The sequence below is a fragment of the Leuciscus leuciscus genome (assembly GCF_965113295.1).
Source record: "Leuciscus leuciscus genome assembly, chromosome: 1".
In the NCBI taxonomy this organism is placed as follows: Eukaryota; Metazoa; Chordata; class Actinopteri; order Cypriniformes; family Leuciscidae; genus Leuciscus; species Leuciscus leuciscus.
In genome coordinates this window covers 12,756,535-12,783,883 of record NC_138725.1, presented here as the reverse complement: position 1 = coordinate 12,783,883, position 27,349 = coordinate 12,756,535, and the positions used below count along the sequence as shown (strand labels likewise).

The 27,349-nt window shown below is 41.8% G+C and overlaps 1 protein-coding gene across 1 annotated transcript; it reads right to left on the bottom strand.

Annotated features, from left to right (window-relative positions):
* Window positions 1–1,644: 1,644 nt before the first annotated feature.
* LOC309501224 (uncharacterized protein) lies at window positions 1,645–15,973 on the bottom strand. Its single transcript, XM_082173302.1, has 10 exons — window positions 15,909–15,973; window positions 13,793–14,113; window positions 13,357–13,698; window positions 4,252–4,338; window positions 2,917–2,979; window positions 2,754–2,828; window positions 2,416–2,444; window positions 2,250–2,324; window positions 2,032–2,100; window positions 1,645–1,901 (listed from the first exon to the last, which is right to left on the bottom strand). The coding sequence occupies exons 1-10, from the start codon at window positions 15,967–15,969 to the stop codon at window positions 1,791–1,793; spliced, it is 1,233 nt and encodes a 410-aa protein (XP_082029428.1). The 5' UTR covers window positions 15,970–15,973; the 3' UTR covers window positions 1,645–1,790.
* Between the last annotated feature and the right edge of the window lie 11,376 nt (window positions 15,974–27,349).

Below are 27,349 nucleotides of genomic sequence, written 5' to 3'. Positions count from 1 at the left end.
CGCCTCCCTGGCCGCCTGAAGGGTCGTCTCCTCCCTGGCCGCCTGAAGTGTCGTCTCCGCCCTGGCCGCCTGCACAGCCTGCTCCGCCCTGGCCGCCTGCACAGCCTGCTCCGCCCTGGCCGCCTGCACAGCCTGCTCCGCCTGCACAGCCTGCTCCGCCCTGGCCTTCCGCCCTACCGCAGTCTCAAGGTCCTCTTCCGCTCCACGGACCTGGCCCTCCATCCCGCCCCCGGATCCGCCTCCGGGCCACCTCCCACCTGGACAGTTTTGGAGCGTCTGGAAGCTGCTCTTTGGGGAGGGGCTATGTAACGATAACCAGCTGGAGTGCCCTTGAGAGCCACCAGAGGGCGCTCCATAATAGACTATGATCACTTCCTCACAAACTACATTTCCCATAACTCACTGCCCGGACTCATCAGCACTCATCTCATTCACCTGTGTCTTATCACCTTGTTTCACTCACACCATAAATACCTGGTTTTCACATTCACTCTGAATGTTTTACTGTTACAACATTTCTGAGCGTTATTTTCCCGTGTTTGATTCTTGTTTTGCTGACCTTGGACTGTTTCACCGTTTCCTGATCGTTTCTCTGCCTGGCCTGACTCGGATTGTTTATTGGACTCTGATTATTGCTGCCTGCCCTGACCTCTGCCTGTTATTTGGATATTCTCTGTGTTTCCTCCTTTGATCTGTTCGCTGTTGATGACCCTGCCTGTACGACTACTCTGTAAATAAACTGCATTTGGATCTTCACCTTCGAGTCTCGGAGCCGTTGCGTAACAGTTATTATTAAGAACGTCCTTGGTCAGTCTTTTTTTGTCTTTATTTTTTTTTTATTGAAAATAAGTCTTTTTTTTTTTTCTTTTTTTTTTTTCAAATAGCTTTGTAGTTACTGCTAAACATACAGGTTTTAAAATAGAGGAAAGCACACAAAATTTTACCAGTCGGATGTTTTAACCACTTTAAAATGGCTTTTTTGGTCACTTATATCTGAATATTTATAGAAAACAACATAGACATCAAGAGAATATAAATATAAGTTCACTCGAAGCAGAAAATCCATCCTTCTGTCCTTTTAAATGTCTGTGTTAAAAGAGCACTTTCAGTCGTTTAGTGAAGCTGATTGCTGTAGCTTATATCCGACTTAGGCATGGGGTCAGAGATGAGGAACGATCCCAGCTTTTTCCCTCTCAACTTCCAGCACTGCACCTTTCAGAGCCGAGAAGCAACATCCAACCAAATCATGGAAACCTAAGGCCTTCTTCTCAGTCAACAAAACAAAGATCGAAATTCCTATAACTGGGATGAAATCCCGACTCCAGAAGCTCATACCATCTTAAAGCTGTAGATGACCGATATATATTTTTTTTATTCGACGCTATTAATATTTTGTTCTCAAATTCAAGTCTAGAAGCTCTTGAATTTTGCCACTCTTTTACCTTCATACAAGTATTCATTTAAAACGTGAATTCTAACTTTGAAACTTTCCTGCTAACAAGAGCAAGTTTAGTTACGTCTGTTTTTACAGGAATGGAAGAGACACTAGATTGATTCTGGCCTGTATGAAAACACATCAGGGCTTCAGTCTCTAACTTTACTGTAGCTGTGATGATATAGATGAGATTCTGTGCTCTGACCAGATGATGATTCACATAAATCTCATTCATATTCACAGGACATTCAACAAATATCTGCTCGTTCACACACAAATATATAATTCCTCCAAACACCAGAGAGATAAAAACTTCCCGTCTGCTCCTGATATGATGAGCTCATGATCTGTATCATTAATGTTTATTTGTGAAGGTCTTGTTCTTGTTCACAGAGGCGTAAAGTTCATCCTGCGGTTGATCTTCTCTTCCTCTGATGGCAGCATAAGTCACTGTATCATCATGATCCTGAAAGAACAGATTCTGTCCATCAATGTTTGAACCACAGCGATTATTATTATTATTATTATTATTATTATTATTAGAGCATGAGCTTAATTTATCTGAGAGTCAAACTCATGTGCTGGTATCTACTCACATTGAGTGATTTTACTGGCTTTGTATTGGAAGAAGTGACCTCAGAATAAGTCACATCATCTGTCTGCTCCTAAACATCAATGCAAACGTGCAGAGAGTCAAGTTTAACACACAGAACAGACATATCTCTCACTATAATATGTAGAATAACACAAAAGCTTTTAAATCACATTATTGAACAGACAGTGAACGTAATGTTTGATGATTTAGTGGACTCACATTGGCTCTTGCAGCGGGAGGAATGGACATGTTGATCGTCTCATACGTCCCTTTATGATCATTCTCATCTTTGACCTTCAGAACAAACAGTTAAACTGCATGAATGACACTTTATTGAGCTTTAAAGACAGTAATCAAATCTAAATCACTGCATTACTGAACTCACCGCAGAGTCGCCAGTCCCTCTTTTATTATCTGAAAACAAGTGCCTCATGAAATATGAGTATTTATGATCAAACACACATGAAAAACACAATGTTAAGCATTAAGATTTTTCAACAATCAGATTTTGTTGAAGCATTCAAATGAATAATAAAAAATGATTGTTGACTTGATAACTCCGTGAGATTGACATTTCAGGATTTCTCAGCAGGAATAAACTTCTGTTTGAGAATTTCATATAATCCACATGTTTCTATGATACTTACAGTCTGAACATGATGTGTTTGTTTGCTCATCTGAACTGTTTTTAATTGTTGTAAAGGAGTAAATCTGAAAACTCACCAGCTCTTTTTCTGCAGATCAGCCAGAGAAGAGCAAGAAGGAGAACAGCGACTGCAGCGACAGAAATCACTATGACTGAAGAAGAGATTGAGGACAGAGTCAGAGACGGACAGGGCAGATTGGGGACAATTATAGACAAAGACAAAACACTGTGATTATGTACCTTGTGTGTTTTTATTCCAATGATCCTGAGAGTCTGTGCCTGGAGTTGTCATATCAGCTTGAGCTGAAAAGGATGAATGTTAGTTGAGATGCATCATAATAATATCCAGAATGAGGAGAAGAAGAGGTGAAGCGTAGCAAACCTAGCAGCTTAAACTTTATTTTACTAAACTAAAGAGAGAAATCCAACATGAGAACACACAGCAAAATCCCCAGAATCCTACATATGGTCCCACTCTAAAGAGTGTTAAAGTAACTCTGAATCAGAGTTAAAGTTAATGAGATGATAAAGTGATTAAAGTGATGATTGAGCATTAGTGATGAACACCTGCTGTTAACAAGCAGAATCACTGAAGAAAAGAGAAACACAAGAACTACAACTGACTTCAGCCACAGCCTTATGCTGAGTTCACACTGAACGATATTAGCCCTGATTTTCGCTCACCAACAGGTTTTGTGAGATCACCGACAAATGCCCAAAATCACTGGCAAATCGGTGCTCGTTCACTTTAGTGACAATCACGCAGTGTGAATTATCAAAGACGCAATCTGAGAGAATTGCAGACGAGTCGCAGACGCCCGTGAGATATTTGGCATGCTAAATATCTGGACCTGTCGGTGATTCACAATCCTGTGGTGTGAATGTGTTCTGACTGAAAACTACATCAGCGATGACTGACAGCCAATGAGAGACGAGATACAGGACAGCGGAGGAGTTATAGACGACAATATCAGCATTTTAATAGATATATTTACAATTACATAAAACAGAAACAAAGGACAAACATTTGCTTGACCAGCAGCCATAGCAACACATTGCAAGATGATTGGCAGGTCAGTTTGCGTGACAGGATGCATGTAACTAATCGACAGAGAGCAACCATTAAAGATGCAATTGTTTGATGTGATAATTTGTCCCAAAACATGTCTACTCTTCTGCTACACACTAAAAAGTATGCACCTTTTCTTCAAAAAAAGACTGGATGAGCAGTATTTTATGTCTGTTTGGTGTTTTTCATGGATCTACAATGAATGCGCTGCATGGATGAGCTCAACATATCGTCTTCATGTGATGCTTTCTGGGAGAATCGAGTGAAAGAACCGGAGTGTTATATGAACACTACTCTCACCATTTATACTAAACATGTCCTAGAATATGCATAAGTACGCTAATCGGGACACACCATAAAAGTCCATGAAATGAAACTAAAACAACAACTCAATGTGACAATCATACTGTAGAATATGACAGTCATATTTTGATGAGTAACACTGAAGATAACTCTAGCATTATGCACTGAAAAGCACTGATGTGAGAAAGACAGTGATGATGTACCTTTAGAGACGTGTGTGTTTCTAGTTGAGGGATCCTGAGAGTGTGTGATGTGGACTGGATTCACTGCTGTCGTTGAATCAGCTTGAGCTGTGAAGATGAATGTTAGTTCAGATCATTAATACTGTACAATATGACCATCATATTATAACTATGATCATCACATTACATATGTAATGACCTGATCAATATCAGTCCTTTTGTTATTTTGTTTATTTCTGAATTATGTGGGTTATTGTATTTTGTTTGATAGTGTTTAATGCATATGCAAGAAGATTTATCATTTAATTATTTCTGTGCTGTTCAGATGTGCCTGGTAATTTAACAGTTGAGTTGTTTTCTTTAAAATGTTTTAAGGATGGTTCATTTCATAAGAGAAGCTCACTAATCAATCTGTTAATGTTAAAGATTTAGTGTTCTAATAAAGTATCCTGTTGAACTATGTGAAATCCCGCGAGAGACGAGAACGGAAACAGGAAGGGGAGAGAAAAAAAACGAAACTGAGCACGAGGGCTAGTCTGCTATTAACAGAGTTTGTGGGCTTAACGCTTTAAGTTGGACTATAATTTGTTTATCAGAAACTGCGTTCTCTGCGTAGGAGTTTGTGACTGAGGGAAAGTGAAACACCACCGGAGTTGTGTGTTTTTGGACTGTGACACGAGCTTAGGCCTGTTAGCCTCTCTGGCTAAATTAGCTCGTGGTTTTTCAGTAACGTTACTGTCACACGGTCGCGGGAGTGACCGCATACACTTTGTCTGCTGGACGAGAGGAGACGATATCGGGAAGAGAATCCTTGCTGTGCCTGTGCCGCTTGCAAACGGAGTTCGCCTGACAGAGAGAGTTACAGACGCGGTAGGATCTGAGCTTTTCACTACACGCCAGGAGGTATTGTTGCTTTCTTCACTTTATGAGCTCCAACCTTAAGCGCGCCAACGAACTAACTTAATGCAGGCCTGCTAAAACAACTGAAAAATAAGAGTGCACTCAGGTTATCACAGACCATTGACTTTATTACCTGGGGTTTCTTTTTTCTTTCAAATTGGGTTTTATTTTCATATTTGCTCTTTGCTGTTCAACTGTTATGTGAGTTTTGCATAATACAAAAGGAGGAAATTGAGCTATGGCGTTCTTGTTGTTTATTCTTTCACCAGCCATTGTATTTGTGTAGCTCGGTGTTTTCTGTGTTAATATTCTATGTTTTAAAACCAAGAATATTCTTTCAGGTACCCATTGATAAGCAGAGAGATAGTGAGAATCATAGTGTTCTTAGACAGGGTTATTATACAATGGAATGTCTCTTTCACCATTTTACCAAGCATTAGGATTAAGAGGGTTTAATACTTTATACGCTGCTGTATAACGTACTTGCCTCATCACGAGCCTATGGTGAAAAGGGTTACATTTTTGGGGGCTCGTCCGGGATGTTGTGCGCAGATTTCAAACTGCTATTGTAATCTCATATTTGAGTGGTCTGTACTGCTAACAGTTTAATTTTTTTCTCTTTCTTTCTCACTTATCAATTCTAAGCACACAAAATGGATGTTGATGAGATTGAAGCTTGGTGTTAAAGGAAGCAAATAGCTCGTGAGAATGCAGTAGTGTTAAGTGGTTTCGATGCCAATATCACAGATGATGTTCTGCTTCAAGCTTTGAGTCTTGTTAAAGCTTTTGGAATTGCTAAAATAATGGATCGCTGTCTAGATGTGGCTTCCAAAACCCAGTTTGTGCTGATTCAGACATCCACTGATCTTACTAAGCAGACTATACCTGACTGTGTTGGGCTCCCTGGAAAAGCTGGTCCTTGGCCTGTTCATGTGCTCCCTGTTCTCGCGGAAGGTGAAGGTTTTGAAGCCAAGCTGTTGTCCTTTTTGAAGCATGAAGGAAAGACTATTACTGATGTGAAAGGCTTGCTTAACCCTTCGCCTCTTGACATGAACACTGCCCTGATCAATGCCATAAGTTCCCTGGTGGACAAATGTAACACTGCACCTGCTGATACTCAAAGTTATAGGAAGCTCCGCATGTTTTCTGGTGTGAGACCCACCCCCAGTGGGGAAGAAGAATATGACGCTTGGGCAGAGCAGACTATGCATTTATTGGAGGAATGGCAATGCAGTGACAATGTGAAAAAACAGAGGGTAGTGGAAAGTCTTAAAGGTCCAGCTGCTGACATAGTGAGGTTTCTACGAGCACAGAACCCTTCTGCTACTTCATATGACTACATGCAAGCTCTGGAGACAGCTTTTGGAACAACTGAAAGTCCATCTGATCTTCTTATTAGATTCCGACACACACTTCAATGTGAAGGTGAGAAGCTGTCCGCCTATTTGATGAGGCTAGATAAACTGTTACACTGTGTTTTCAGGAAAGGAGGGGTGCAGCTGTCGGAAATGAATCGACTTCGCATCGAGCAGATTGTGAGAGGTGCCTTGCCACAAGACATGATTGCCCTTCGCATTCGCATGACACATAAGCTGCGTGAACCACCTACCTTCAGTGACTTATTGAAAGAGGTCCGAGAGGAAGAGGACATGCTTCAAAGTAGGAATGATGTCAAAAGCCCAGTGACGTCACTGACTGTTACTCCTGTCCCCAGGACCACTCCTGAAACTAAAGTTGATCCTGAAGTGGAACAACTCAGAAGAGACATTACTGTTATGAAAGCAGAAATGATTAGCCTTAAAGCTGCTACAGTAACATCCCCGCCAGATACCCAAGGTCCACAATTTGAAATCCCTGCCAAGGCTAGACAAAGGAGGAGTGAAACACTGCAAAGAGCTGGCACTGAGGAAGATAGACCAGGGATATTTTGCTATAGATGTGGGGAGGATGGACATTTCAAAAGGGAATGTGATGGTGAAGAAAATCTCAAGAGGGTCAACAAGCGTCTCATCAAACTGACAAAGAAGTCGGGAAACTACCGCGGGAACCAGTAAAGGAACGGCCTGGCTTCCCTGTGGTGAAAACACGTTCCACCAAGTGCTTTAAACCAGATGAGAAAGTGAAAGACACTATACCTGAGGGCTTAGTGGGGCCAAGTTCTGCTGTACCAGTGCAGATTGAAGGCATCTATGCTAAAGCTATACTCGATACTGGTTCTCAAGTGACTTTGCTGTACAGATCCTTCTACGACAGATACTTGACACACCTGCCATTGACACCTATCAGTGCCTTGCAGATATGGGGCCTCAGTCCTGCTGATTACCCATATGATGGTTATTTGTCACTTAAGCTGGAGTTTTTGGAAGCTGACATTGGAGTTACTGAGACTATTGATGCCCTTGTGTTGGTGTGTCCTGACCCAGTTGTGAGAGGTGAAGCGTTCATACTTGTTGGCACAAATACACCCACAGTGAGACGACTACTGAAGAGCTGTAAAGAGAGAATAGGAGAGAATTTAGTCAGCTTTTGCATGCACATTCATCCCGCTTTCAAAAGGGCTTTTGAACAGCTGTTAGAATGCCTACCTGATGATGATGACAACCACAAGAGAGGAACTGTGTGGTTCACACAAAGTAAACCCATTACTGTGCGCCCTGGAGGGGTAGCTCGAGTGACAGGTGTGCCAAAGTTTCGAGGGATTCCACGTGCTCAAGCCATTCTGGTGGACTCACCTGAAGAACCCGGCGATGATCCAAGGTTTTCAGGAGAGTTTTTGGTCAGACCAGAGTTGCAGGTACCCACTGTTGTAATGTCAAAGAAAATCACTGTGCTGGTCAGGAATGTATCGAAAAAAGAAGTTACCTTGACCCGAGGAATGCCGGTTGCTCACCTGTTTCCAGTAGATGTGGTGTCCTCGTCTTCTGTAAGCCAAAAGCCTAACACTGAGTCAGCAGGAAAATTGACCCCATCTTCCTTTAACTTCGGAGATTCACCAGTCCCTGAGGAGTGGAAGGAGAGATTGGTGGGCAAAATGATGGAACGACATGAGGTTTTCTCTACCCATGAGTTTGATGTTGGTTGCTGTAAAAGTGCACATCACGCTATCAAAACCACAGAGGACAAACCTTTTCGAGAGAGGTCTCGCCGACTTGCGCCTGCTGATCTAGAGGCATTGAGACAACATCTGTCACAGCTTAAAGATGCTGGGATCATCACCGAATCAAGAAGTCCGTATGCCTCACCTATAGTGGTGGTGAGAAAGAAGACAGGTAAAATAAGGATGTGTGTGGACTTCAGGACCCTAAATCGACGCACTGTTCCAGATCAGTACACAGTACCGAGGATCGAAGACGCACTGGCCTGTCTCAACGGAAGCAAGTGGTTTAGTGTGTTAGACCTCCGGAGTGGATATTATCAGGTGCCTATGAGTGACTCCGATAAAGAGAAGACGGCCTTCATCTGCCCAGCGGGTTTCTACCAATTTGAAAGGATGCCACAAGGAGTGTCAGGGGCTCCAGCAACCTTTCAACGAATCATGGAACAAACTGTTGGGGATATGAACTTGCTGGAAGTCTTGGTATATCTGGATGATCTCATCGTGTTTGGAGCAACACTCGAAGAGCATGAGGATAGGTTGTTAAAGGTACTGGACCGCTTGAAGGATGAGGGTCTCAAGTTGTCGCTGGATAAATGCCAGTTTTGTCAACCGTCAGTGACTTACGTGGGGCACATTATATCTCAAGACGGAGTGTCTACTGATCCAGAGAAGACTGAAGCAGTAACCACATGGCCCCGGCCAAACACTGTGACTGCTTTGCGATCATTTCTTGGCTTCTGTGGATACTATAGACGCTTTGTGAAAGATTACTCCAAAGTTGCCTATCCGTTGAACCAACTGTTGTCCGGTTACCCACCAGTTGCCAAGAAATCCAAAGAAAAAAAGGATAACCTCTACCTGAACCCATCAGAGCCTTTTGGTAGTAGGTGGGATGACAAGTGTGAGACAGCCTTTGTAGAGTTGAAGCAGAGACTTACTCAAGCCCCGGTGTTAGCTTTTGCAAACCCTCAGCTTCCCTATGTGTTACATGTGGACGCCAGCCAAGAAGGGCTAGGTGGCGTGTTATACCAGGATCAAGGTGAAGGGTTAAGACCCGTTGCTTTCGTCAGTAGAAGCCTAACCCCATCTGAGCGACATTACCCTGCTCATAAATTAGAGTTTCTGGCTTTGAAGTGGGCGGTAGTGGACAAACTGCACGATTACCTGTATGGGACAAAGTTTGAGGTGAGAACAGACAACAACCCGTTGACCTATGTGCTGACGTCGGCCAAGCTGGATGCCACAGGTCACCGTTGGCTTGCGGCATTGTCCACGTATGACTTCAGTCTCAAGTACAGGTCAGGAGTTCAAAACATTGATGCAGATGCTCTGTCTCGTCGGCCACATCCTACGCTCACTCAAGTACCGGAACGGAAAGACATATCTGCAGCCGGTGTGAGAGCCATGTGTCAGATGGTTGAAGTGAATAAACGTAGAAATCCATGTCCTAGTAGGGCAATTGACCAATTAGGACCCTCTTCACATGCTATCCCGCAAGCCTACTGTAATATGTCTACCTTGAGTGTAAAGGAGATGCCCATTCTGAGTTCTACTGAGCTGTCAAATGCTCAGCAAGAATGTGCTGGCATTGGTGAGATATGGTTAGCTCTCAACAAAGGAGATTTGACACGAGTTGACAAGACAAAGCATCCAACCTGCTCTCTGTTGTTGAGAGAATGGGATCGGTTAAAGATACGGAAAGGAGTCATGTATCGAGTCACAAGTCCTCCTGGAAAACCCCCTCGCTGTCAGCTAGTTTTGCCAGAAAAGTATAGGAAGATGGTAACAACCTCTCTGCATGATGACTGTGGTCATTTAGGCCTTGACAAAACCTACGGCCTAATTAAAGATAGATTCTACTGGCCACGGATGAAGTCAGATGTCGAAGACTACTGCAAGTCCTGTATCCGTTGCATAAAGAGAAAGACGCTACCCAAGAAAGCTGCTCCGCTGTCTCATTTGCAAAGTGATGGACCACTGGACCTTGTCTGTATGGACTTTTTGTCCATTGAACCCGATTCAAGCAATACAGAAAATGTTCTGGTTATTACTGATCACTACACCCGCTATGCCCAAGCTTTTCCAACGAGAGACCAGAAAGCCTCTACGGTGGCGAAGGTGTTGATAGAAAAGTACTTTGTCCATTATGGATTGCCAAAGAGGATGCACAGTGATCAAGGGAGAGATTTTGAGAGTCGGCTTGTACATGAGGTTCTTGGCACACTTGGGATTGAAAAATCAAGAACTACGCCCTACCATCCTCAAGGAGACCCCCAGCCTGAGAGGTTTAATAGGACTTTGTTAAACATGCTCGGGACTCTGGAGCCAAGTAGTAAGAAGAAATGGAGTCAGCACATTGGACACCTTGTCCATGCCTACAACTGCACTTCGAATGAGGCTACTGGGTTTTCGCCCTATTACCTTATGTTCGGGCGTGAGGCAAGGCTCCCAGTGGATTTGTGTTTTGGGACATCCAGCGATGACACACGGCAGGGAACTTACCTAAAGTATGTAACTGAGATGAGAAAGGAGTTAAAAGCTGCCTATGAACTTGCTGAGTCCATTGCTGCCAAGCAGAACGAAGGAAATAAACGGAGGTATGACCAGAAGATTCGGTGTTCACAGCTGTTGCCTGGAGACAGAGTCCTGATAAGGAACCTAGGGTTGCAGGGGAAGCATAAGTTAGCAGACCGCTGGGCTTCAAATCCTTATGTGGTGGACAGTCAGATGCCAAACTTACCAGTGTTTCGGTTGAGACCAGAAGATGGAAATGGACCTATCAAAATTCTCCACCGAAATCACATCCTGCCTCTTGGACAAAATGCATGCCTGGATCCGACACCTGATGTTGACCCTGTACCTGGTGTGAGAGTCCTTCGAAAGAAACGAAAGAGACTTCATAAACTTCGTAACCGTGTGTCAGAGAGAAGCAAGGTTTCATCGGAGACATCAGAGAACAAAGACAAAGAAGAAAAGCCAGATAATTGTCATGGGAAAGAGTACACAGATTCTGAGGATGAAGAAAGTGAGATGTGCTATGACTTATCTGCCCAAGCTAACAGGACTGGAGAAGAAAAAGAAATGTCAGAACCATTTAGCTTGGACCTGGATATGGTGTGGGATGAAGTGACTGAACGTCAAGAGGTGACACAGCCAGAAGCAATCCAAGAGGTTACAGAGGAAACAGTAACAGACAAAGGAGGGTCTCAACCAGAGTCTGCTGAGATGACAAGTCGAGAAACAGGGACACATGAAACAGGTGAAATGAGAGAAGAGACTCCAAGAAATGAAGTTGTTAATGAGGAAACTCAAATGTTACCAGATGGTACAAAGCCTGAAACTCTGACCAGCAGAACTCAGAGAGTCAGAAGAGCTCCATCCATATTAAAATATGACACACTAGGACATCCAAGTGTTATAAAAGCTCCTATTACAAGATATGTTTCTTGCCTTTATAAATGGATAAGTGCCCAGTGATCTTTTAGGTGTAAGCCACTTAAGGTTATACTCACTAATATGTTGTGTTGTGTTTACATTGCTAAAGCACCAAGTCATGAGGGCATGTCTTATATTGGTGGGGGGAGAGTGTAATGACCTGATCAATATCAGTCCGTTTGTTATTTAGTTTATTTCTGAATTATGTGGGTTATTGTATTTTGTTTGATAGTGTTTAATGCATATGCAAGAAGATTTATCATTTAATTATTTCTGTGCTGTTCAGATGTGCCTGGTAATTTAACAGTTGAGTTGTTTTCTTTAAAATGTTTTAAGGATGGTTCATTTCATAAGAGAAGCTCACTAATCAATCTGTTAATGTTAAAGATTTAGTGTTCTAATAAAGTATCCTGTTGAACTATGTGAAATCCCGCGAGAGACGAGAACGGAAACAGGAAGGGGAGCGAAAAAAAACGAAACTGAGCACGAGAGTGAGCACGAGGGCTAGTCTGCTATTAACAGAGTTTGTGGGCTTAACGCTTTAAGTTGGACTATAATTTGTTTATCAGAAACTGCGTTCTCTGCGTAGGAGTTTGTGACTGAGGGAAAGTGAAACACCACCGGAGTTGTGTGTTTTTGGACTGTGACACGAGCTTAGGCCTGTTAGCCTCTCTGGCTAAATTAGCTCGTGGTTTTTCAGTAACGTTACTGTCACACGGTCGCGGGAGTGACCGCATACACTTTGTCTGCTGGACGAGAGGAGACGATATCGGGAAGAGATTCGCTGGCTGACGCGGACGGTTTCGTCATTGGGGACTGTTTGACTGTCGGTGCTGGGCGGATGAAGCTGTTTAACCCTTGCTGTGCCTGTGCCGCTTGCAAACGGAGTTCGCCTGACAGAGAGAGTTACAGACGCGGTAGGATCTGAGCTTTTCACTACACGCCAGGAGGTATTGTTGCTTTCTTCACTTTATGAGCTCCAACCTTAAGCGCGCCAACGAACTAACTTAATGCAGGCCTGCTAAAACAACTGAAAAATAAGAGTGCACTCAGGTTATCACAGACCATTGACTTTATTACCTGGGGTTTCTTTTTTCTTTCAAATTGGGTTTTATTTTCATATTTGCTCTTTGCTGTTCAACTGTTATGTGAGTTTTGCATAATACAAAAGGAGGAAATTGAGCTATGGCGTTCTTGTTGTTTATTCTTTCACCAGCCATTGTATTTGTGTAGCTCGGTGTTTTCTGTGTTAATATTCTATGTTTTAAAACCAAGAATATTCTTTCAGGTACCCATTGATAAGCAGAGAGATAGTGAGAATCATAGTGTTCTTAGACAGGGTTATTATACAATGGAATGTCTATTTCACCATTTTACCAAGCATTAGGATTAAGAGGGTTTAATACTTTATACGCTGCTGTATAACGTACTTGCCTCATCACGAGCCTATGGTGAAAAGGGTTACACATAAAAAGTTAATATTTTTGCGGTCAAGTTTCAATTCCTTTATTATTTCCTGCATCACGTTTTGGACTGTTACTTCACTGCAGTTCATTAGTTTGAAGCAATGCTTTGAGTTACTCTTCTGTGAGAGACAAAGAAGCTTTTGTTCCCTCAGTTTGTTCTGGTTCAGTGATACTGATAGACCTTAGAGTTACTGACATTATGAGGCTCTTCTAACACTGTTTTCTCACCTGAATACTTGACAGTGTATCTGACTGAGGTCTTGACTTGATTTCTGCGAGTAAGCTGACATCTCCACTCTCTGTTGTTATCTTCATTCAGGAGTGTTGTAGTCAGAGTGGTGATACAGTGATATTGATCTGATGATGATAATATCTGATATCTGGAGTCTGTCTTCAGATCAACACCAGCCTGATTCACCCACAACAGCTCAACTCCCTCAGAACGGACAAAATGATCACAGGAGAATCTATATGAATACAACTGACAGGAGAGAGTCACGGAGTGGCCTGGACTGATCTCAGTCTGTGAGGATGAAGAAGAAGATGATGATGATGATGATGATGATGAAACTGAACACAAGACACAAATCACAGACTCTTCAATCATCATCTGAGTTTAAAGGGAGAATTACTTTTTAAATTGACCACACAATCATAAACTTACCATGAAGAACATACAGATAAACATTTGCATCAGTTCCTTGTTGTCTGTCATTCACATATTGTCGGCAGCCGTATAATCCATAATCTTCTTCTGTGACGTTCTTGATGTTCAGAGAGCAGTCAGACTCCAGACTCAGTCTCTCATGTCTCTCTGTGTCGCTCTTCTTTATCCCTTCAGTAATCAGTTCAACTGTCTCTGAATGTCTGAAGCTGTTATAGTTCCATGTAGTTGATTTGCAGTCAGAAAGAGCATTATTACAGGACAGACGCACATTTTCACCAGAACTGATGAGCACATGAGCATCATCTACTCCACTGATACCTGAAACACAGTATATCTCAGTGATCATTATGATATATATTAATAAATTGATACAAAACCTACCAGCAGAAAAAGCAGAAGACTCATATAGGCCCCTCTCTTGCACCCAGCGCAATTGACTTTGTACACCGGTGCATGTATCATTCCTATTTTGCACCCGCGCAAAGCTGTCACGGTTCATGAATCGGCTGTCTCTCACTGATGTGTCTGCGTGAGTGTAATTGTGTGGGTGTGGTTACTCGTTGTGTTGATTAGTGTCACCAGCTGTCTTCAATCCCAGGTTCCTTTATATGCCCAGTAACTTCCCTCTCATGTTGTCAGATCGTTGTGGTTGTTCCTCGGTGAGTGTCCTGTTCTCGTGCCTCGTCTGCTACATTCTTCGTCTGGATTTCGTCAGTTCCTTCGTGTCGTCTGGTTGTTCCACGGTTCCTGAGTTTCACTTCGAGCACGCTGATCACCGCACCACCACCGGATCGCCATCTCGTCCCTGCTTCAACTGCCACCTGAGTGTTTGTCCCCGATCTGTGTCATAACATCTGACCACTTATAATAAACTGAGTTTTTACTTATCCTCCTGTTATTTCCTCACAAAAGCGCGCTTTTCCCTCCACAGAAGCACGTCGCTAAACTAGGGAATGAACTTGCGCTCCCTGGGCGGTTCAGCGCAAAAAAGGAGGCGTGTTCCGGCGCAAACGTTCCCTCATGCTATTTTGCTGGTTTAGAAAACAATTGCGCCACTAACCAGGAAAAAATAGTTTAAAGTCAGTGGCGCGTTGCGCATGTTATTCATATGCTATCTAAATATTTTCTCACAAATGTCTTGTATATTTTTCTAGCACAAACACAAGTACATAATTTTAACAAAACGATACACAATTGTAGTTTAAGTTCGTGCTGAAACTATATTTACATTTTTTGAAATAATCCATTAAACCTGCTGAGAAACGAGGAGCGTGAACTAGAATGAGCACGCGCATGCCCGGGAAACTCATGAATATTCATGTAGGCTCCGCCCACTGCCTCTACAGATGCACAACTCACTTTTGCCCCACATTTCACGGTGCACTTGGTGCAAAAGGGAGAGCGCGCAAAACTTGTCACTTGAAAGCGAAAAACAGTGTTTGAGATTCGTCGCAGCAGATTCAAGCAGCTGTAGTTATGTACTTGTGTTTGTGCAAGAAAAATATACAAGACATTTGTGAGAAAATATTCTACAAGTGTGCAACTCTCATTGGATGAATTCACATACTGATTTGCAGATGAGCCAAATTTCTCCATGACTTCACATTTTTTGATGCAGGTGTGTAAATGCGTTTTGCACCATATTCACTGCAGCAACTGTAGCAAAAATGTAAGCGTATGAGTTTCTTAATTTGTGATTTGTAGAATAGGATTTGTGCACCTGCAATGAAGAATTTGAGAAGGTGTAACTGTTGTGTTGTGTTTGTGGAAGATAAAAAAAAGTCTACAAGTTTGCAACTCTTAAAACATTTCTCTCTGTGACTTCAAATTTACTGATACACATGTGTGGCTATTCTCTACAACTACAGATTTCACTGTCACAGGCGTCCAGTAGTTTTGCACCAAAAATACCTCCATAATAATTCTTCATCATCAGATGTTTGAGTGACACTATGTCCAGTATCAGGAATAATACAGTATGATCTGTGTGTATCAATACACAACTCTGAGATCACAACGTGAATGTGTGCAAGAATAAACTGAGCATGTTCAAATGAACTCTTTCCAGACTAATTCCACTAAATGTCTTTAGAGAAAATACAGATTTCTTTACCTGTGAGAAGTGAAGAGAGAATGATCAGTCCCAGCACACACAGATCACACTTATCAGCCATTTTGTGTTTCTGTCAGTCTTTCTCTTCATTATATATAGTTACAGCTCTTCCTTTAAACATCATCAGCTCCTCCTGTGGTTGGTAACTTCCTCTATTCTGATCAAATGAGTGTTGAAATTCTGTGAACCACAGCCTCAACACACATCTGCTCTGAACAGTTTATTGGCTACTTTTGCACACGAGAGAATTACTGTTAGTCTCACTTCTTTCTTTTAGCAGTTTCCCACATGATGTTAAAATGATGCATTATTAGTAATAAGATTGTTTTGCTACTGAAAAGGTTTCCACTATCCATGACTAACCTAGAAGTGCTAGAAGAACTAACTAGCACTATGAGCACTATTCTCTCTAGAACATTGGATGTTGTTGCACCTATTAGATTAAAAAAGGTCAGAGAGAAAATTAAAGCACCGTGGTACAACAATACTACGCATGTTCTAAAGAGAGAAACCCGTATTTTAGAGCGTAAATGGAAACAAACTAATTTAGAGGTCTTTAGAATCGCGTGGAAAGACAGTACGTCACGTTATAAAAAGGCCCTAAAAGCAGCCAGGGCTGAGCACCTCCGCAAACTAATAGAAAATAACCAAAACAATCCAAGGTTTTTATTTAACACCGTGGCTAGACTAACAAATAAACAGACATCAACCGAACAAAATATCCCGTTACAGTTTAGTAGTAATGATTTTATGAAGTTCTTCACTGAGAAAATAGAAAGCATCAGAACCACAATTGTAAACGTTCAATCTTCAGTTGCGCCTTATAATTCAGCCTTAATTATCACCCCACAAGAACAATTACAGTGCTTTACAACTATAGAACAAATAGAGTTAAATAAACTTATCACTTCCTCTAAAACAACAACATGTTTATTAGATCCGATACCAACTAAACTACTGAAAGAAGTGTTACCTGTAGTGGAAGAGCCTCTCCTCAATATTATTAACTCGTCTTTATCTTTAGGTCATGTTCCAAGAACATTTAAACTGGCAGTTATAAAACCTCTCATTAAGAAACCACAATTAGATCATAATAACCTAGCAAATTATAGACCCATTTCAAATCTTCCATTTATGTCTAAAATATTAGAAAAAGTTGTGTCCGCTCAATTGTGTTCTTTCTTGCAAGAAAATGATATCTATGAGAAGTTTCAGTCTGGTTTCAGGCCGCATCATAGCACTGAAACTGCGCTCGTTAAAATCACAAATGATTTACTTTTAGCTTCTGACCAAGGCTGTATCTCAATACTAGTTTTACTTGATCTTAGTGCTGCGTTCGATACTATAGATCACACAATACTCTTAGATCGACTACAAAATTATACTGGTGTTCAAGGACAAGCATTAAGCTGGTTTAGATCATACTTATCAGACCGTTACCATTTTGTCTATTTAAATGGAGAAAAATCGATCATAACTCCAGTAAACTATGGAGTGCCGCAGGGATCTGTGTTAGGCCCTCTATTATTCTCAGTATATATGATGCCACTTGGAAATATTATAAGGAAACATGGAATTAGTTTCCATTGTTATGCTGATGACACTCAAATATATATTTCATCACGGCCAGATGAAAACGCTAAATTATCCAAATTGACAGAGTGTGTTAAAGATATAAAAGATTGGATGACGCGTAATTTTCTTTTATTAAATCCAGACAAAACAGAGGTACTACTTATCGGTTCAAAAAACCGCCCACAAAACCTCTCGCAATACAACTTTAATATAGTAGGATGTCCTGTTACTTTATCCTCTACAGTAAAAGACCTGGGTGTTATACTCGATTGCAACCTGTCTTTCAAAAATCATATTTCATATGTTACAAAAACCGCCTTTTTCCACCTTAGAAACATTGCTAAGCTACGTAATATGCTATCAGTTTCTGATGCAGAAAAGTTAGTTCATGCATTCATGACCTCGAGACTAGATTACTGTAATGCTTTATTAGCCGGTTGTCCTGCATCCTCAATTAACAAGCTACAGTTAGTCCAAAATGCCGCCGCTAGAGTTCTTACTAGATCAAGAAAATATGATCATATAACACCGATTTTATCATCACTGCATTGGTTACCTATAAAGTTCCGTATTAATTACAAGGTATTGCTACTGACTTATAAAGCCCTAAACGGCTTAGCTCCAGTCTATTTAACGGATCTTCTATCGCCCTATAATCCATCGCGCTCTTTAAGATCACTAAATTCAAGGCTTTTGGTCATACCTAGGATATCCAGAACCACCAAAGGAGGGAGAGCATTTTCACATTTAGCTCCAAAACTCTGGAATAGCCTTCCTGATACTGTTCGTTGCTCAGACTCGCTCTCCCAGTTTAAAACTAGATTAAAGTCGCATCTCTTCAGCCAGGCATTCATATAATATTTTTAATCTTACAGTTCAAATTACAATCCGGCCTCTAGTTAATAAACGCCAGAGGAGAACTGGCCCCCCGACTGAGCCTGGGTTCTCCCAAGGTTTTTTTTTTCTCCATTGGGTCACCTGATGGAGTTTTAGGACACTATTAGGTCACTTGATGGAGTTTTTCGGTTCCTTGCCACTGTTGCCTTTGGCTTGCTCAGTTGGGGATATTCTGGGGATATCTAATTTGATTTTATCAATAAATTCCACTAGAAACAAACCTTGTTGTATTATTTTAATTTAATACTGTGAAGCTGCTTTGATACAATCTGTATTGTGAAAAGCGCTATACAAATATACTTGACTTGACTTGACTTGACTAACCGTTTTTAAAGTATTTTGAAATGATTAACATCAGCTCCAGTTTGGTGAAACAGAAAGTATTTGCACACACTTCATGAGCGTCTGTAAAGCAGATATTAAATGTCTTCAGGAAGAGTTTCTACACATGGATTGTAATGTTCTTCTTTACTCTCTCCAGCCCTGAGAAATAGATCAGATCCAGACTCCTTTTTTAACAATACAAACACCAAATGCCAGTCATTTTCCCTTTAGCCGGTGGATTTGGCAGTGGCACGAGCCGCTCTGACAGGGATGATTCTCGGTCAGCTGGTTTTGTGTGCTGTGACACAGACAGAGACATTTAAATCGATTCAGAGATGCTTTAAAGGCTATTTTGAATTTAATTTGCTGTAAAATGCGATGTTGCAACCCTGACTCATGTGAAAAATGTACCTGTGGCAACATTTTTGTAAGACGATAAAATATGTTGTGTTGTGCACGTTTCACAACAGTATCAAAGTGAAATGTCCAGTGAGTGGCGCTAAAAGCGTGTTTACTCTTTTTCCGGAACAGATGAACGTGAATATGGCAACGTTTTATTACGTCGAAGTTTGTACGTATTATTATTTGTACGTATTGAGTTTAAATGTCCGGTGAGTGGCGCTAAAAGATTAATGCTCCATCACGCTTTAAAATAACGTACACCTACACTATACCCTAAACCTACCCGATAGTGTTAACAAAAGCAAATGCGACATGAAAACGTAATTGTAGCCATGGTGTTTAAGATTATTTATGAACTTAGAGCTCTTATATCATGACTCGTCTTTCACGGGATTCGAACCCAAGGTCTTCCAGCTGAGCTACTGAGCAAGCTTTATAAGTTATTGTAGCAGGTTACTTGGTCGCCATGGTTTCAATTACTCTCTCTCTGGACCAGTCAGGATGTAACTGCATGCTATATAGGCAGGGTGTGTGCCCTTTTTACACCCCTTACTCTTTGTTGCCGGAGGCACATTTCCGCTCTGGATCCTTTCGCGTCCGTGGTGCAGTTATGGTAATTCGATAGGTAATACAGTGTGGCTAATTTGTTTGTTACCTATAGGCCTCGTTTGTGTTAGGATGGGAATTACAGCGTGCAGTGTCTCCCTGTCACAAACCCGATCCTTCCTGTAACGGAACCGGGTTGAGTTTTGCTGCTGGTAGGTTGGTCAAATCTTTCTCTTCTTTGGATATTTGTTTTGACTGAGTGTTTAAGTAATCGGCCGTCTTATTGTAGGCTCCGTGTAGCTGTAGCTACACTATACACTAGTTGGTGTATTGGTGTGAAGCTCCCTGACGGGTATGTATGTATACTAGTTGGCATCGCGTGTATATTTTGTTTAATCATAAACCGTTACTAAATTTGGTTTGTTTGTGTACGTCAGGATTGTAAACTGCTTTGCTTGCGCTGGTATCTGCACTAGCCCTTCCCTTCCCCCATCACGCTGCTGTTTTGTCTCAACCGATTTCTGTTTCAACCATAGACTGTTCAACGGGTTGTAGATACATGAGCTCACTCCAGGCTTTGAACGCCTCTACGTGTCTTTCAGCGCCAGAATTCGTTGCCCAACTGGGTGTCTGGCAGGGCTGTATTTGAGTAATTGTGGCACGGATGATAGCTTTGTCTTTCTTTGGCTCGTCCGTGCCTATTGATATGTGTGTGGAGATTGGGGTTTATGTTTCTTTTGTTTAAGTTTTGGATAAAAAGATTTTTATTTCTGTTGAAAGTTTATGATCTGTTGTTAATTTTGGTTATTTTTGTAAGGCTCTAGGCAGCTTGAGTTTTTTATCACTGTGTGTGTGGGAGTGTTCACGTGTGGTTGGGGAATCTTTTTTTTTTTAGATCCCCCACCCCTTGACTATGTCGCTCCACTGGTAAGGCCTCAGCACTCATTTCCCCTATTTTAGTGAGTATGGTACTTTTAACTTGATGTTGTTTTAGTAATTGTATAAATAAAATTGCCTTTTAATGCAACTACGTCTCTGGCTTCGTGCATAAGTCGAACCTGTGTGCTTTCTGTATTTTGGTGGGTTAACTATCGAACTAGTCAAATTCTATTCTCGGGGTGAAATTCCCCGGGTGGCGTAGCCGGTGTCTTCCTTGAGTCTGGGCGTTGAGCGGTCAAAAGGCGCTCCACGCCAAAAAGAAAAGTCGCACTCGCCACATTATCATAAATCAATGAGCCAGTGTTGGCCAAATTTAATGAATACCTTGGTTTATCATTATGAGAGTCAGTATGTGTCATCGGCACCATGCTCTGAAGATACTCAAGATATTTCTTCCTTGTAAAAATATAATGAAATTAAAAAAAGATAATATCTTTTATTTTTTCCTTTTGTAATGAAATGGGTCTTGACAGATTACTTGAGTCACACCGAGAACAATAGCCGCGTTTCCACTGTCGGGCCAGGGCCGGGCCAGGGCTAACAGCGAGCCGAGCCGGGCCAGTGGCCTCGGGCCTCAAGCACCGTGCTTGCGTTTCCACTGCCGGGCCATTAGCCCTGCAGCGCTGCCCTAAACCCCGCCCATAACACACCTTCTTGGATCAAACGTCATACAACCCCACCTATTTCAGCGGGAATTATGAAGTTCATTCAGGCAGGACACAAGCTAGCTAAAATTACTGAACGATCAAGATGGAGAGCACCGAAGCGTCTGTTTGTTTGCTCTTTTTGGTGTTTGCTTGGTGGAAGATGAGGCAGCAAAGCCAAGATAAGAAGATGGAGGTTCAGTGGCGACAACGCCAAAAGCTTATGTTGGCTGCAAGACGAAAGAGAGCGATCCAACGACGTGCGATTCGGTTACAGCGAATGCAGATTCGCCAGCAATGGATGGAAACGGTAAATATTTCCGTTTATAGTATAACTTAGTTAATTCGTATCTTGTAGTCTATGTGAGTTGTTTGAACACGGAGTTGTTTTTATGAGCTTTCATTAACTGTCTTTACGTTACTGTCTGCTGAAAAGACACAACTATTTTGCTAGCTTATCATATCTTGCTTGCTCTATTAATATAATTAGGAGGTAATGTTAAACTTTCATTGCATTATTCGTCTAATAATACATCTATTTATACCCATGATTATGTTTATGATTACAGAAACATAGTCTTTACGTTAACTTACTGTCTGCTGAAAAGACACAAATATTTTGCTAGCTTATCATATCTTGCTTGCTATATTAATATAATTAGGAGGTAATGTTATAGTTTCATTGTATTATTTGGCTGATAATACATCTATTTATACCCATGATTATGTATATGCATATGTATTTCAAATAATTAGGGAAGTAGCCTAATGTTTATAGTATCACTTTGTTCATGTTAGTTCACAGTGCGTTAACGGATTTTAACAAATAAAACATTGGAGTGTAATAAATAATGTATTAGTAAATGGGTTAGAAAATATTTATAAATGCTGTAGAAGTGCCTTTCATTTATGTTCATGTACAGATCTGTAACATAATTATGGAATTAATGTTTACACTTCATTCTATTATTTTCCAGATGATGCATCACTACTACACCGATATAATGCGGACCGCTGAGGTGTGGGCCTATCAGCGAACAAGTGACTGGTGGGAGAACACTGCTCAAAGATTTACACATGAGCAGTGGCTGGGCGACTTCAGAGTTTCCCGAGAAACATTCACATACATTTGTACAACTCTGAAGCCTGCACTACAGCGACAAGATACAACATGCATTGTATAAACTAGCATCAACAACAGAGTACAGGACGGTAGCCAACCTGTTTGCTGTCAGTCGGACTTCTGTTTGCCGCTGTGTGCATGACTTTTGTAAGGCTGTAATTGCAATACTTCGGCCCAAGTTCATCAAAACACCAGACCAGGACAAACCATCTGAGATGGCAGATTACTTCGAAGAGAGGTTTGGAATTCTATTCTAATTCTGGGTGCTCTTGATGGTTCTCACATCCCTATATTAAAACCTCCACAATATCAATCAGATTTCCACAACAGAAAAGGTTGGCACTCCATAATTTTACAAGCAACTGTGGATGGCAAAGGGATGTTCTGGGACCTGAATGTTGGACAGCCAGGGAGAGAACACGACGCTAGTGTCCTCAGAAAGTCACGCCTATGGGCTTGGGCCACAAACAGTAATGGTTTTTCTGGCAGAGTAAAAAACAGATGTGGAACTGATGTTGGCTACTTCATTCTTGGTGATTCTGCTTACCCATTGCAGAAATGGTTGCTAAAACCATATCCTGATACTGGCAGGCTTACAGAGGGCCAAGAACTTTACAACATGCGAACAAGTCGAGCCCGTTGTGTGGTTGAACATGCGTTTGGGAGGTTGAAAGGAAGGTGGAAGTGTCTCAGTAAGCGAAATGACTGCAATGTAAATGTTATTGTTGATATGGTGGAGACATGCTGTACACTGCACAACTTGTGTGAATTGTACATGGACAGATTTATACCAGAGTGGTGTGATCGTGATAGAGATGCTGAACGTTCACCTTGCAATGTTGGTGATGAGCGTTCAGATGCAAGAAGTGCTCTTCTGTATGGAGTACAGAGTGATCCTCCTCTTATTATGGTTAGATCTTCAGGGCGGATAGAATAATTACATACTGACAAGAAACTAACAAAATGTTTAATACTTCTGTGGTGTATTTTGTATATTTTTTTGCATACCGGGTGTCGACGTTAGCAGTGGAAGTGTAGTAGACGGTCCCTGCTCCACTTCTGAGTCAAATAAAGCACTCTGGGATGACGATTCTAGCACACAAAACATAAACACGCATATGAGCCACTTATGCAATATTTTATTTGTTTTCTTAGGAAGTTAGAAAACTTAGATTTTAGGAAGATAGCATGTATTAACTCACCGTCCGCGGCTGCCATAGTGTCCCGACTTGTCTCTCCACTAACAGAGGGACGGTGACCCAGCACGCCGTCCATCAAGTCGAACCATGGAAATTTCCTTCTCTGGGCACCGCTTTGTCCATTGTGCGTTTTATTCGCTTTGTACTGTGCCAGCAACTTTTTAAATTTTTCCTGAACTTGAAGCGTTGTTCGCTGAATGCTTAGCTTAGCAAGTTCAGCAACGATGTATTTTATAACGTCCTCGTTTCTGCACACGTCGTCAAATTGACGTTGTACCCTTTCTTCTGCCCAAATGCTCAGAAGAGCTTTGGTATCTTCGACAGACCAGTACAGGCGATTCTCCATTTCGAGCAGCGTTTATTTTTCGCGATATAAAAAAGTGAAATGTCCATCTTGCCGCAGACTATAACTTTCCCTAACACCGATAAACTCCGCCTTTTACCTTGACCACGCCTCTAGCCCGAGCTGGCCCAAGGTATTCGACGGGCCAGAAATCCTGGCCGTTGGCCCCGAGTAAGCCCCGATCAAGCCCCGGAAGTGACAGTGGAAACGTGACTGGCCCTGGCACGCACTAGCACGGCCCGGCCCTGGCCCAACAGTGGAAACGCGGCTAATGAGAATACAAATATTTGTAGTTGGGTAAAAATGAGAAATACTGACATACAATTTAAAATTTAACTTGGTGAGACAAATGATTAAGTGATAAGTGATAAAGTAAATCCAAAGAAAAACAAAACAAACAATCACTGGATGCAGTTCACAGTTATAATTAAGTCTAGATGTAAAGACTTAACATTGTATGCATTAATTTTGTGAGGCAGAATCAGATAGATGCAGATTTGACTTTGTGTGAAGATCAAATGATGTGTCTGCATTTAGCTGTGGCTGTGTGTAAATTCATCATGCCCCAAAACAAAGGTGAGGAGTTTTGCAATTGTGATGCAAATTTGGTCCTGTTGTAACAGGGAGCCAGCATGAGAATGTAAGTGTGAGGTGTGATCTGACTCAAAATCTCTCAACACCAATGTTTCAGTTAAGGAGCATGATAAAGTACAAAGTACAGAGTTACTGAATCCTGTTGTGAGAAAAGCATTTTCATGGTTAATGCAAATTGTGATTAACATTGTGGCCACATGACAATTCTATGCTCCTTTACATGGTTTTACTGCAGCTATATGGAAAGAGAGAGAGAGAGAGAGAGAGAGAGAGAGTGTAAGAGGAAGGAGGAGATAAAGAGAGAGAGCCCCAAGAAAGGGACCCAGAGAAGAAGAGAGCCCGAGCATCAGAGAGCCCGAGCATCAAAGAGGCAGAGCAACAGTTTCAATCTTCTTTTATCCTTTCCTGACCATGTGACTAAAACCCAGATGTGAGACATTCAAACTGACCAATCAGATAATTACACTTCCCCCACTGTATTAAAGGTGTGACAATTCATCGACCCCTATACAAACATGTTGGCCTACAGGCCTTCATCACTATCAGAAACCCCTGTGCCTTTAGGAACTCCAAATGGTCCTTGTGGCGGAAAGAGGGGGTGGAAACAGTAAAGCAAATATCTTTGTTCGTTTAAAATATCTTGAATTATTTTCAACCCTACAATACTGAAGACAAACTGTGTAAGGATAGGAACTGTCCAGGATTGGCATTTATTGTTTTTGTCTATTTTTCTGTTCTTGCGTTTTCTATGTCTTCACTGGTTAACTTTTTCTTTTTCCTGTTATTTTAATTGTGGCTTGTTTTATACACCAACGATGTGTGAATCTGAGGAATTGGTTAATTGCTTTTTCATTGTATCAGGTGTTGTGCCGAATTTTGACTCCCTGCCAAAATCTGACTCCCCTTCGCGTGCATGCGCATGACGTCACTTCACTAGCCGCGGCGGTCTTTTTCAATGTTCTTTGCCGGAAGTTTACACGTGTAATTCCTGTAAAACGTGATTTTTTTTTTTTTTTTTTTCTCTTTAATAATGGTTTCGAAAAAAGGCCGCGGCTAGTGAAGTGATGTCATGCGCATTCACGCGAAGGGGAGTCAGATTCTGGCAGGGAGTGGAAATTTGGCACAACAGGTATTAAGGGCGAGTACATCCCACACAAAGCTTGGATGGTGTTTATCCCACAGCTCTTCAGAACTAGTGTTTGAATCTGAACCATTTCTAAGGACTTTGTCTTTAGGTACCTAAAAGCTGTAAAGGGACTTTTTTTTTTTTTTAGCCTAAACATTTGAGTCATTTGGATTTGTGCAATTCACTTAAGTATTTGAACATTGAAATTAAGAACTTATTTGTTGTTATTAATACTGAACCATTTAATAGTTTGCCCAGTAGGCATTGTTCAATGTGTTTGTTTTTGGACTTTTCATGTCCATTGTGTTCAGTTTCCCACCACTTCTTGTTCCCAGTTTCACCACCTTCATTAGTTCATTTGGTTCAGCTGTGTTGTGTTAGTCTTCTTCTTCTTCTTCTTAGTGCATTACTGCCATCATCCGGAGCGTGGAGCTTGGACCAGAAACATTCCTATCTCTTAACATTTCTAAGCACACACAGGTATTTACGAGCACATCTTTTATTGACTGTCATAAATTGTATTTCCGTTTAATGTTTTAATTCAAATACATAGTTAGTTTTGTACAGTGTTGAATCAGAATGGGATAAATTGTAACGAGGAAGACAATCTCACTCTCCCAGTGGCATTTGAGTCTCTGTCACAGTGTCTGGTTTGTGTATCCCGGGTGCCCACTAGAGGTCTCTTCCCCATACTGTCACCACTATATCATGAACTGCATTTCCCACAATCCTTGTCTGGACTCATCACTGTTCATTGCACTCAGCTGTTTCCCGTTCCCTTGTTAGTTTCTGTTTATATATACCCTGTTGGTTCAGTGTTTGTCATGGAGTCCTTGTTATTCGTCACACCACTTTGGAGGTCTGTTTTCTTGCCTGTTCTTGTTTTGTTTCTTGTTTTGGACTGCCTTTGTATGGATTTTTGACCCTTTGCGTGGAGCCATCAACCCGTCGCTCTTCACCCTCAGGAAAGTGGTGGATGCTTTGAACAGAGCCAGGGGCCGTGTGCATTACAGAGACAGTAAACTCACCCGTCTGCTGCAGGACTCTGTGTGGTTCCATAGATTCTGCCATGATCATCAACATCGCACTGGAGTTCAGATACTACTTTGACATCGCCTCAGCCCTTAACTTGGCCACCAAGTCCAAGTGTATTGTCAATCGACCCTTTGGCCCCAATTGGTGAGCAGTGCTGTTTTCTTGTGCATGTTTTTCTGGATGATGAGAATAACAGTGTGTGTAATAATTCTAATCATTTGTCCCTTCTCTTGTAGCTCCTGGAGAGAGATCCAGAGAGGACCAGGAGGCTGGAGGTTCTGTTGAGCCCCAGAATGAGGAGGGAAAGAAAGCTGAACAGTCCCCATCGCCGGCCGTACATCCACATGGGGTAGTGGTCCAGCTCAACGATATCAGCTGCCTAACAGCCGAGATCCATTTCCTTTTTTTGGGCAAAGTCAACCCTTCCAAAGTGATCAACCACTGGCACATTTAAAAAACAAACAAACAAAAACACCGGGTGCTTCAACGCAGAGGGTGTGAGAGCCTTACACCGATTTATGGGAACGGTTTTGTCATGGGTGGATGGGGGGTACTTTCTCAACATCAGCTTAATTCCGGCCGACCCGAACAACGCGCACCCAATGTTTCGCAGCGATCTCATGTTGAAAGCTCACGCCGTCGGAATGATTGATGCCCTGTACGATAATTTCTTGAACCGGCTGAAGGGGCTGTC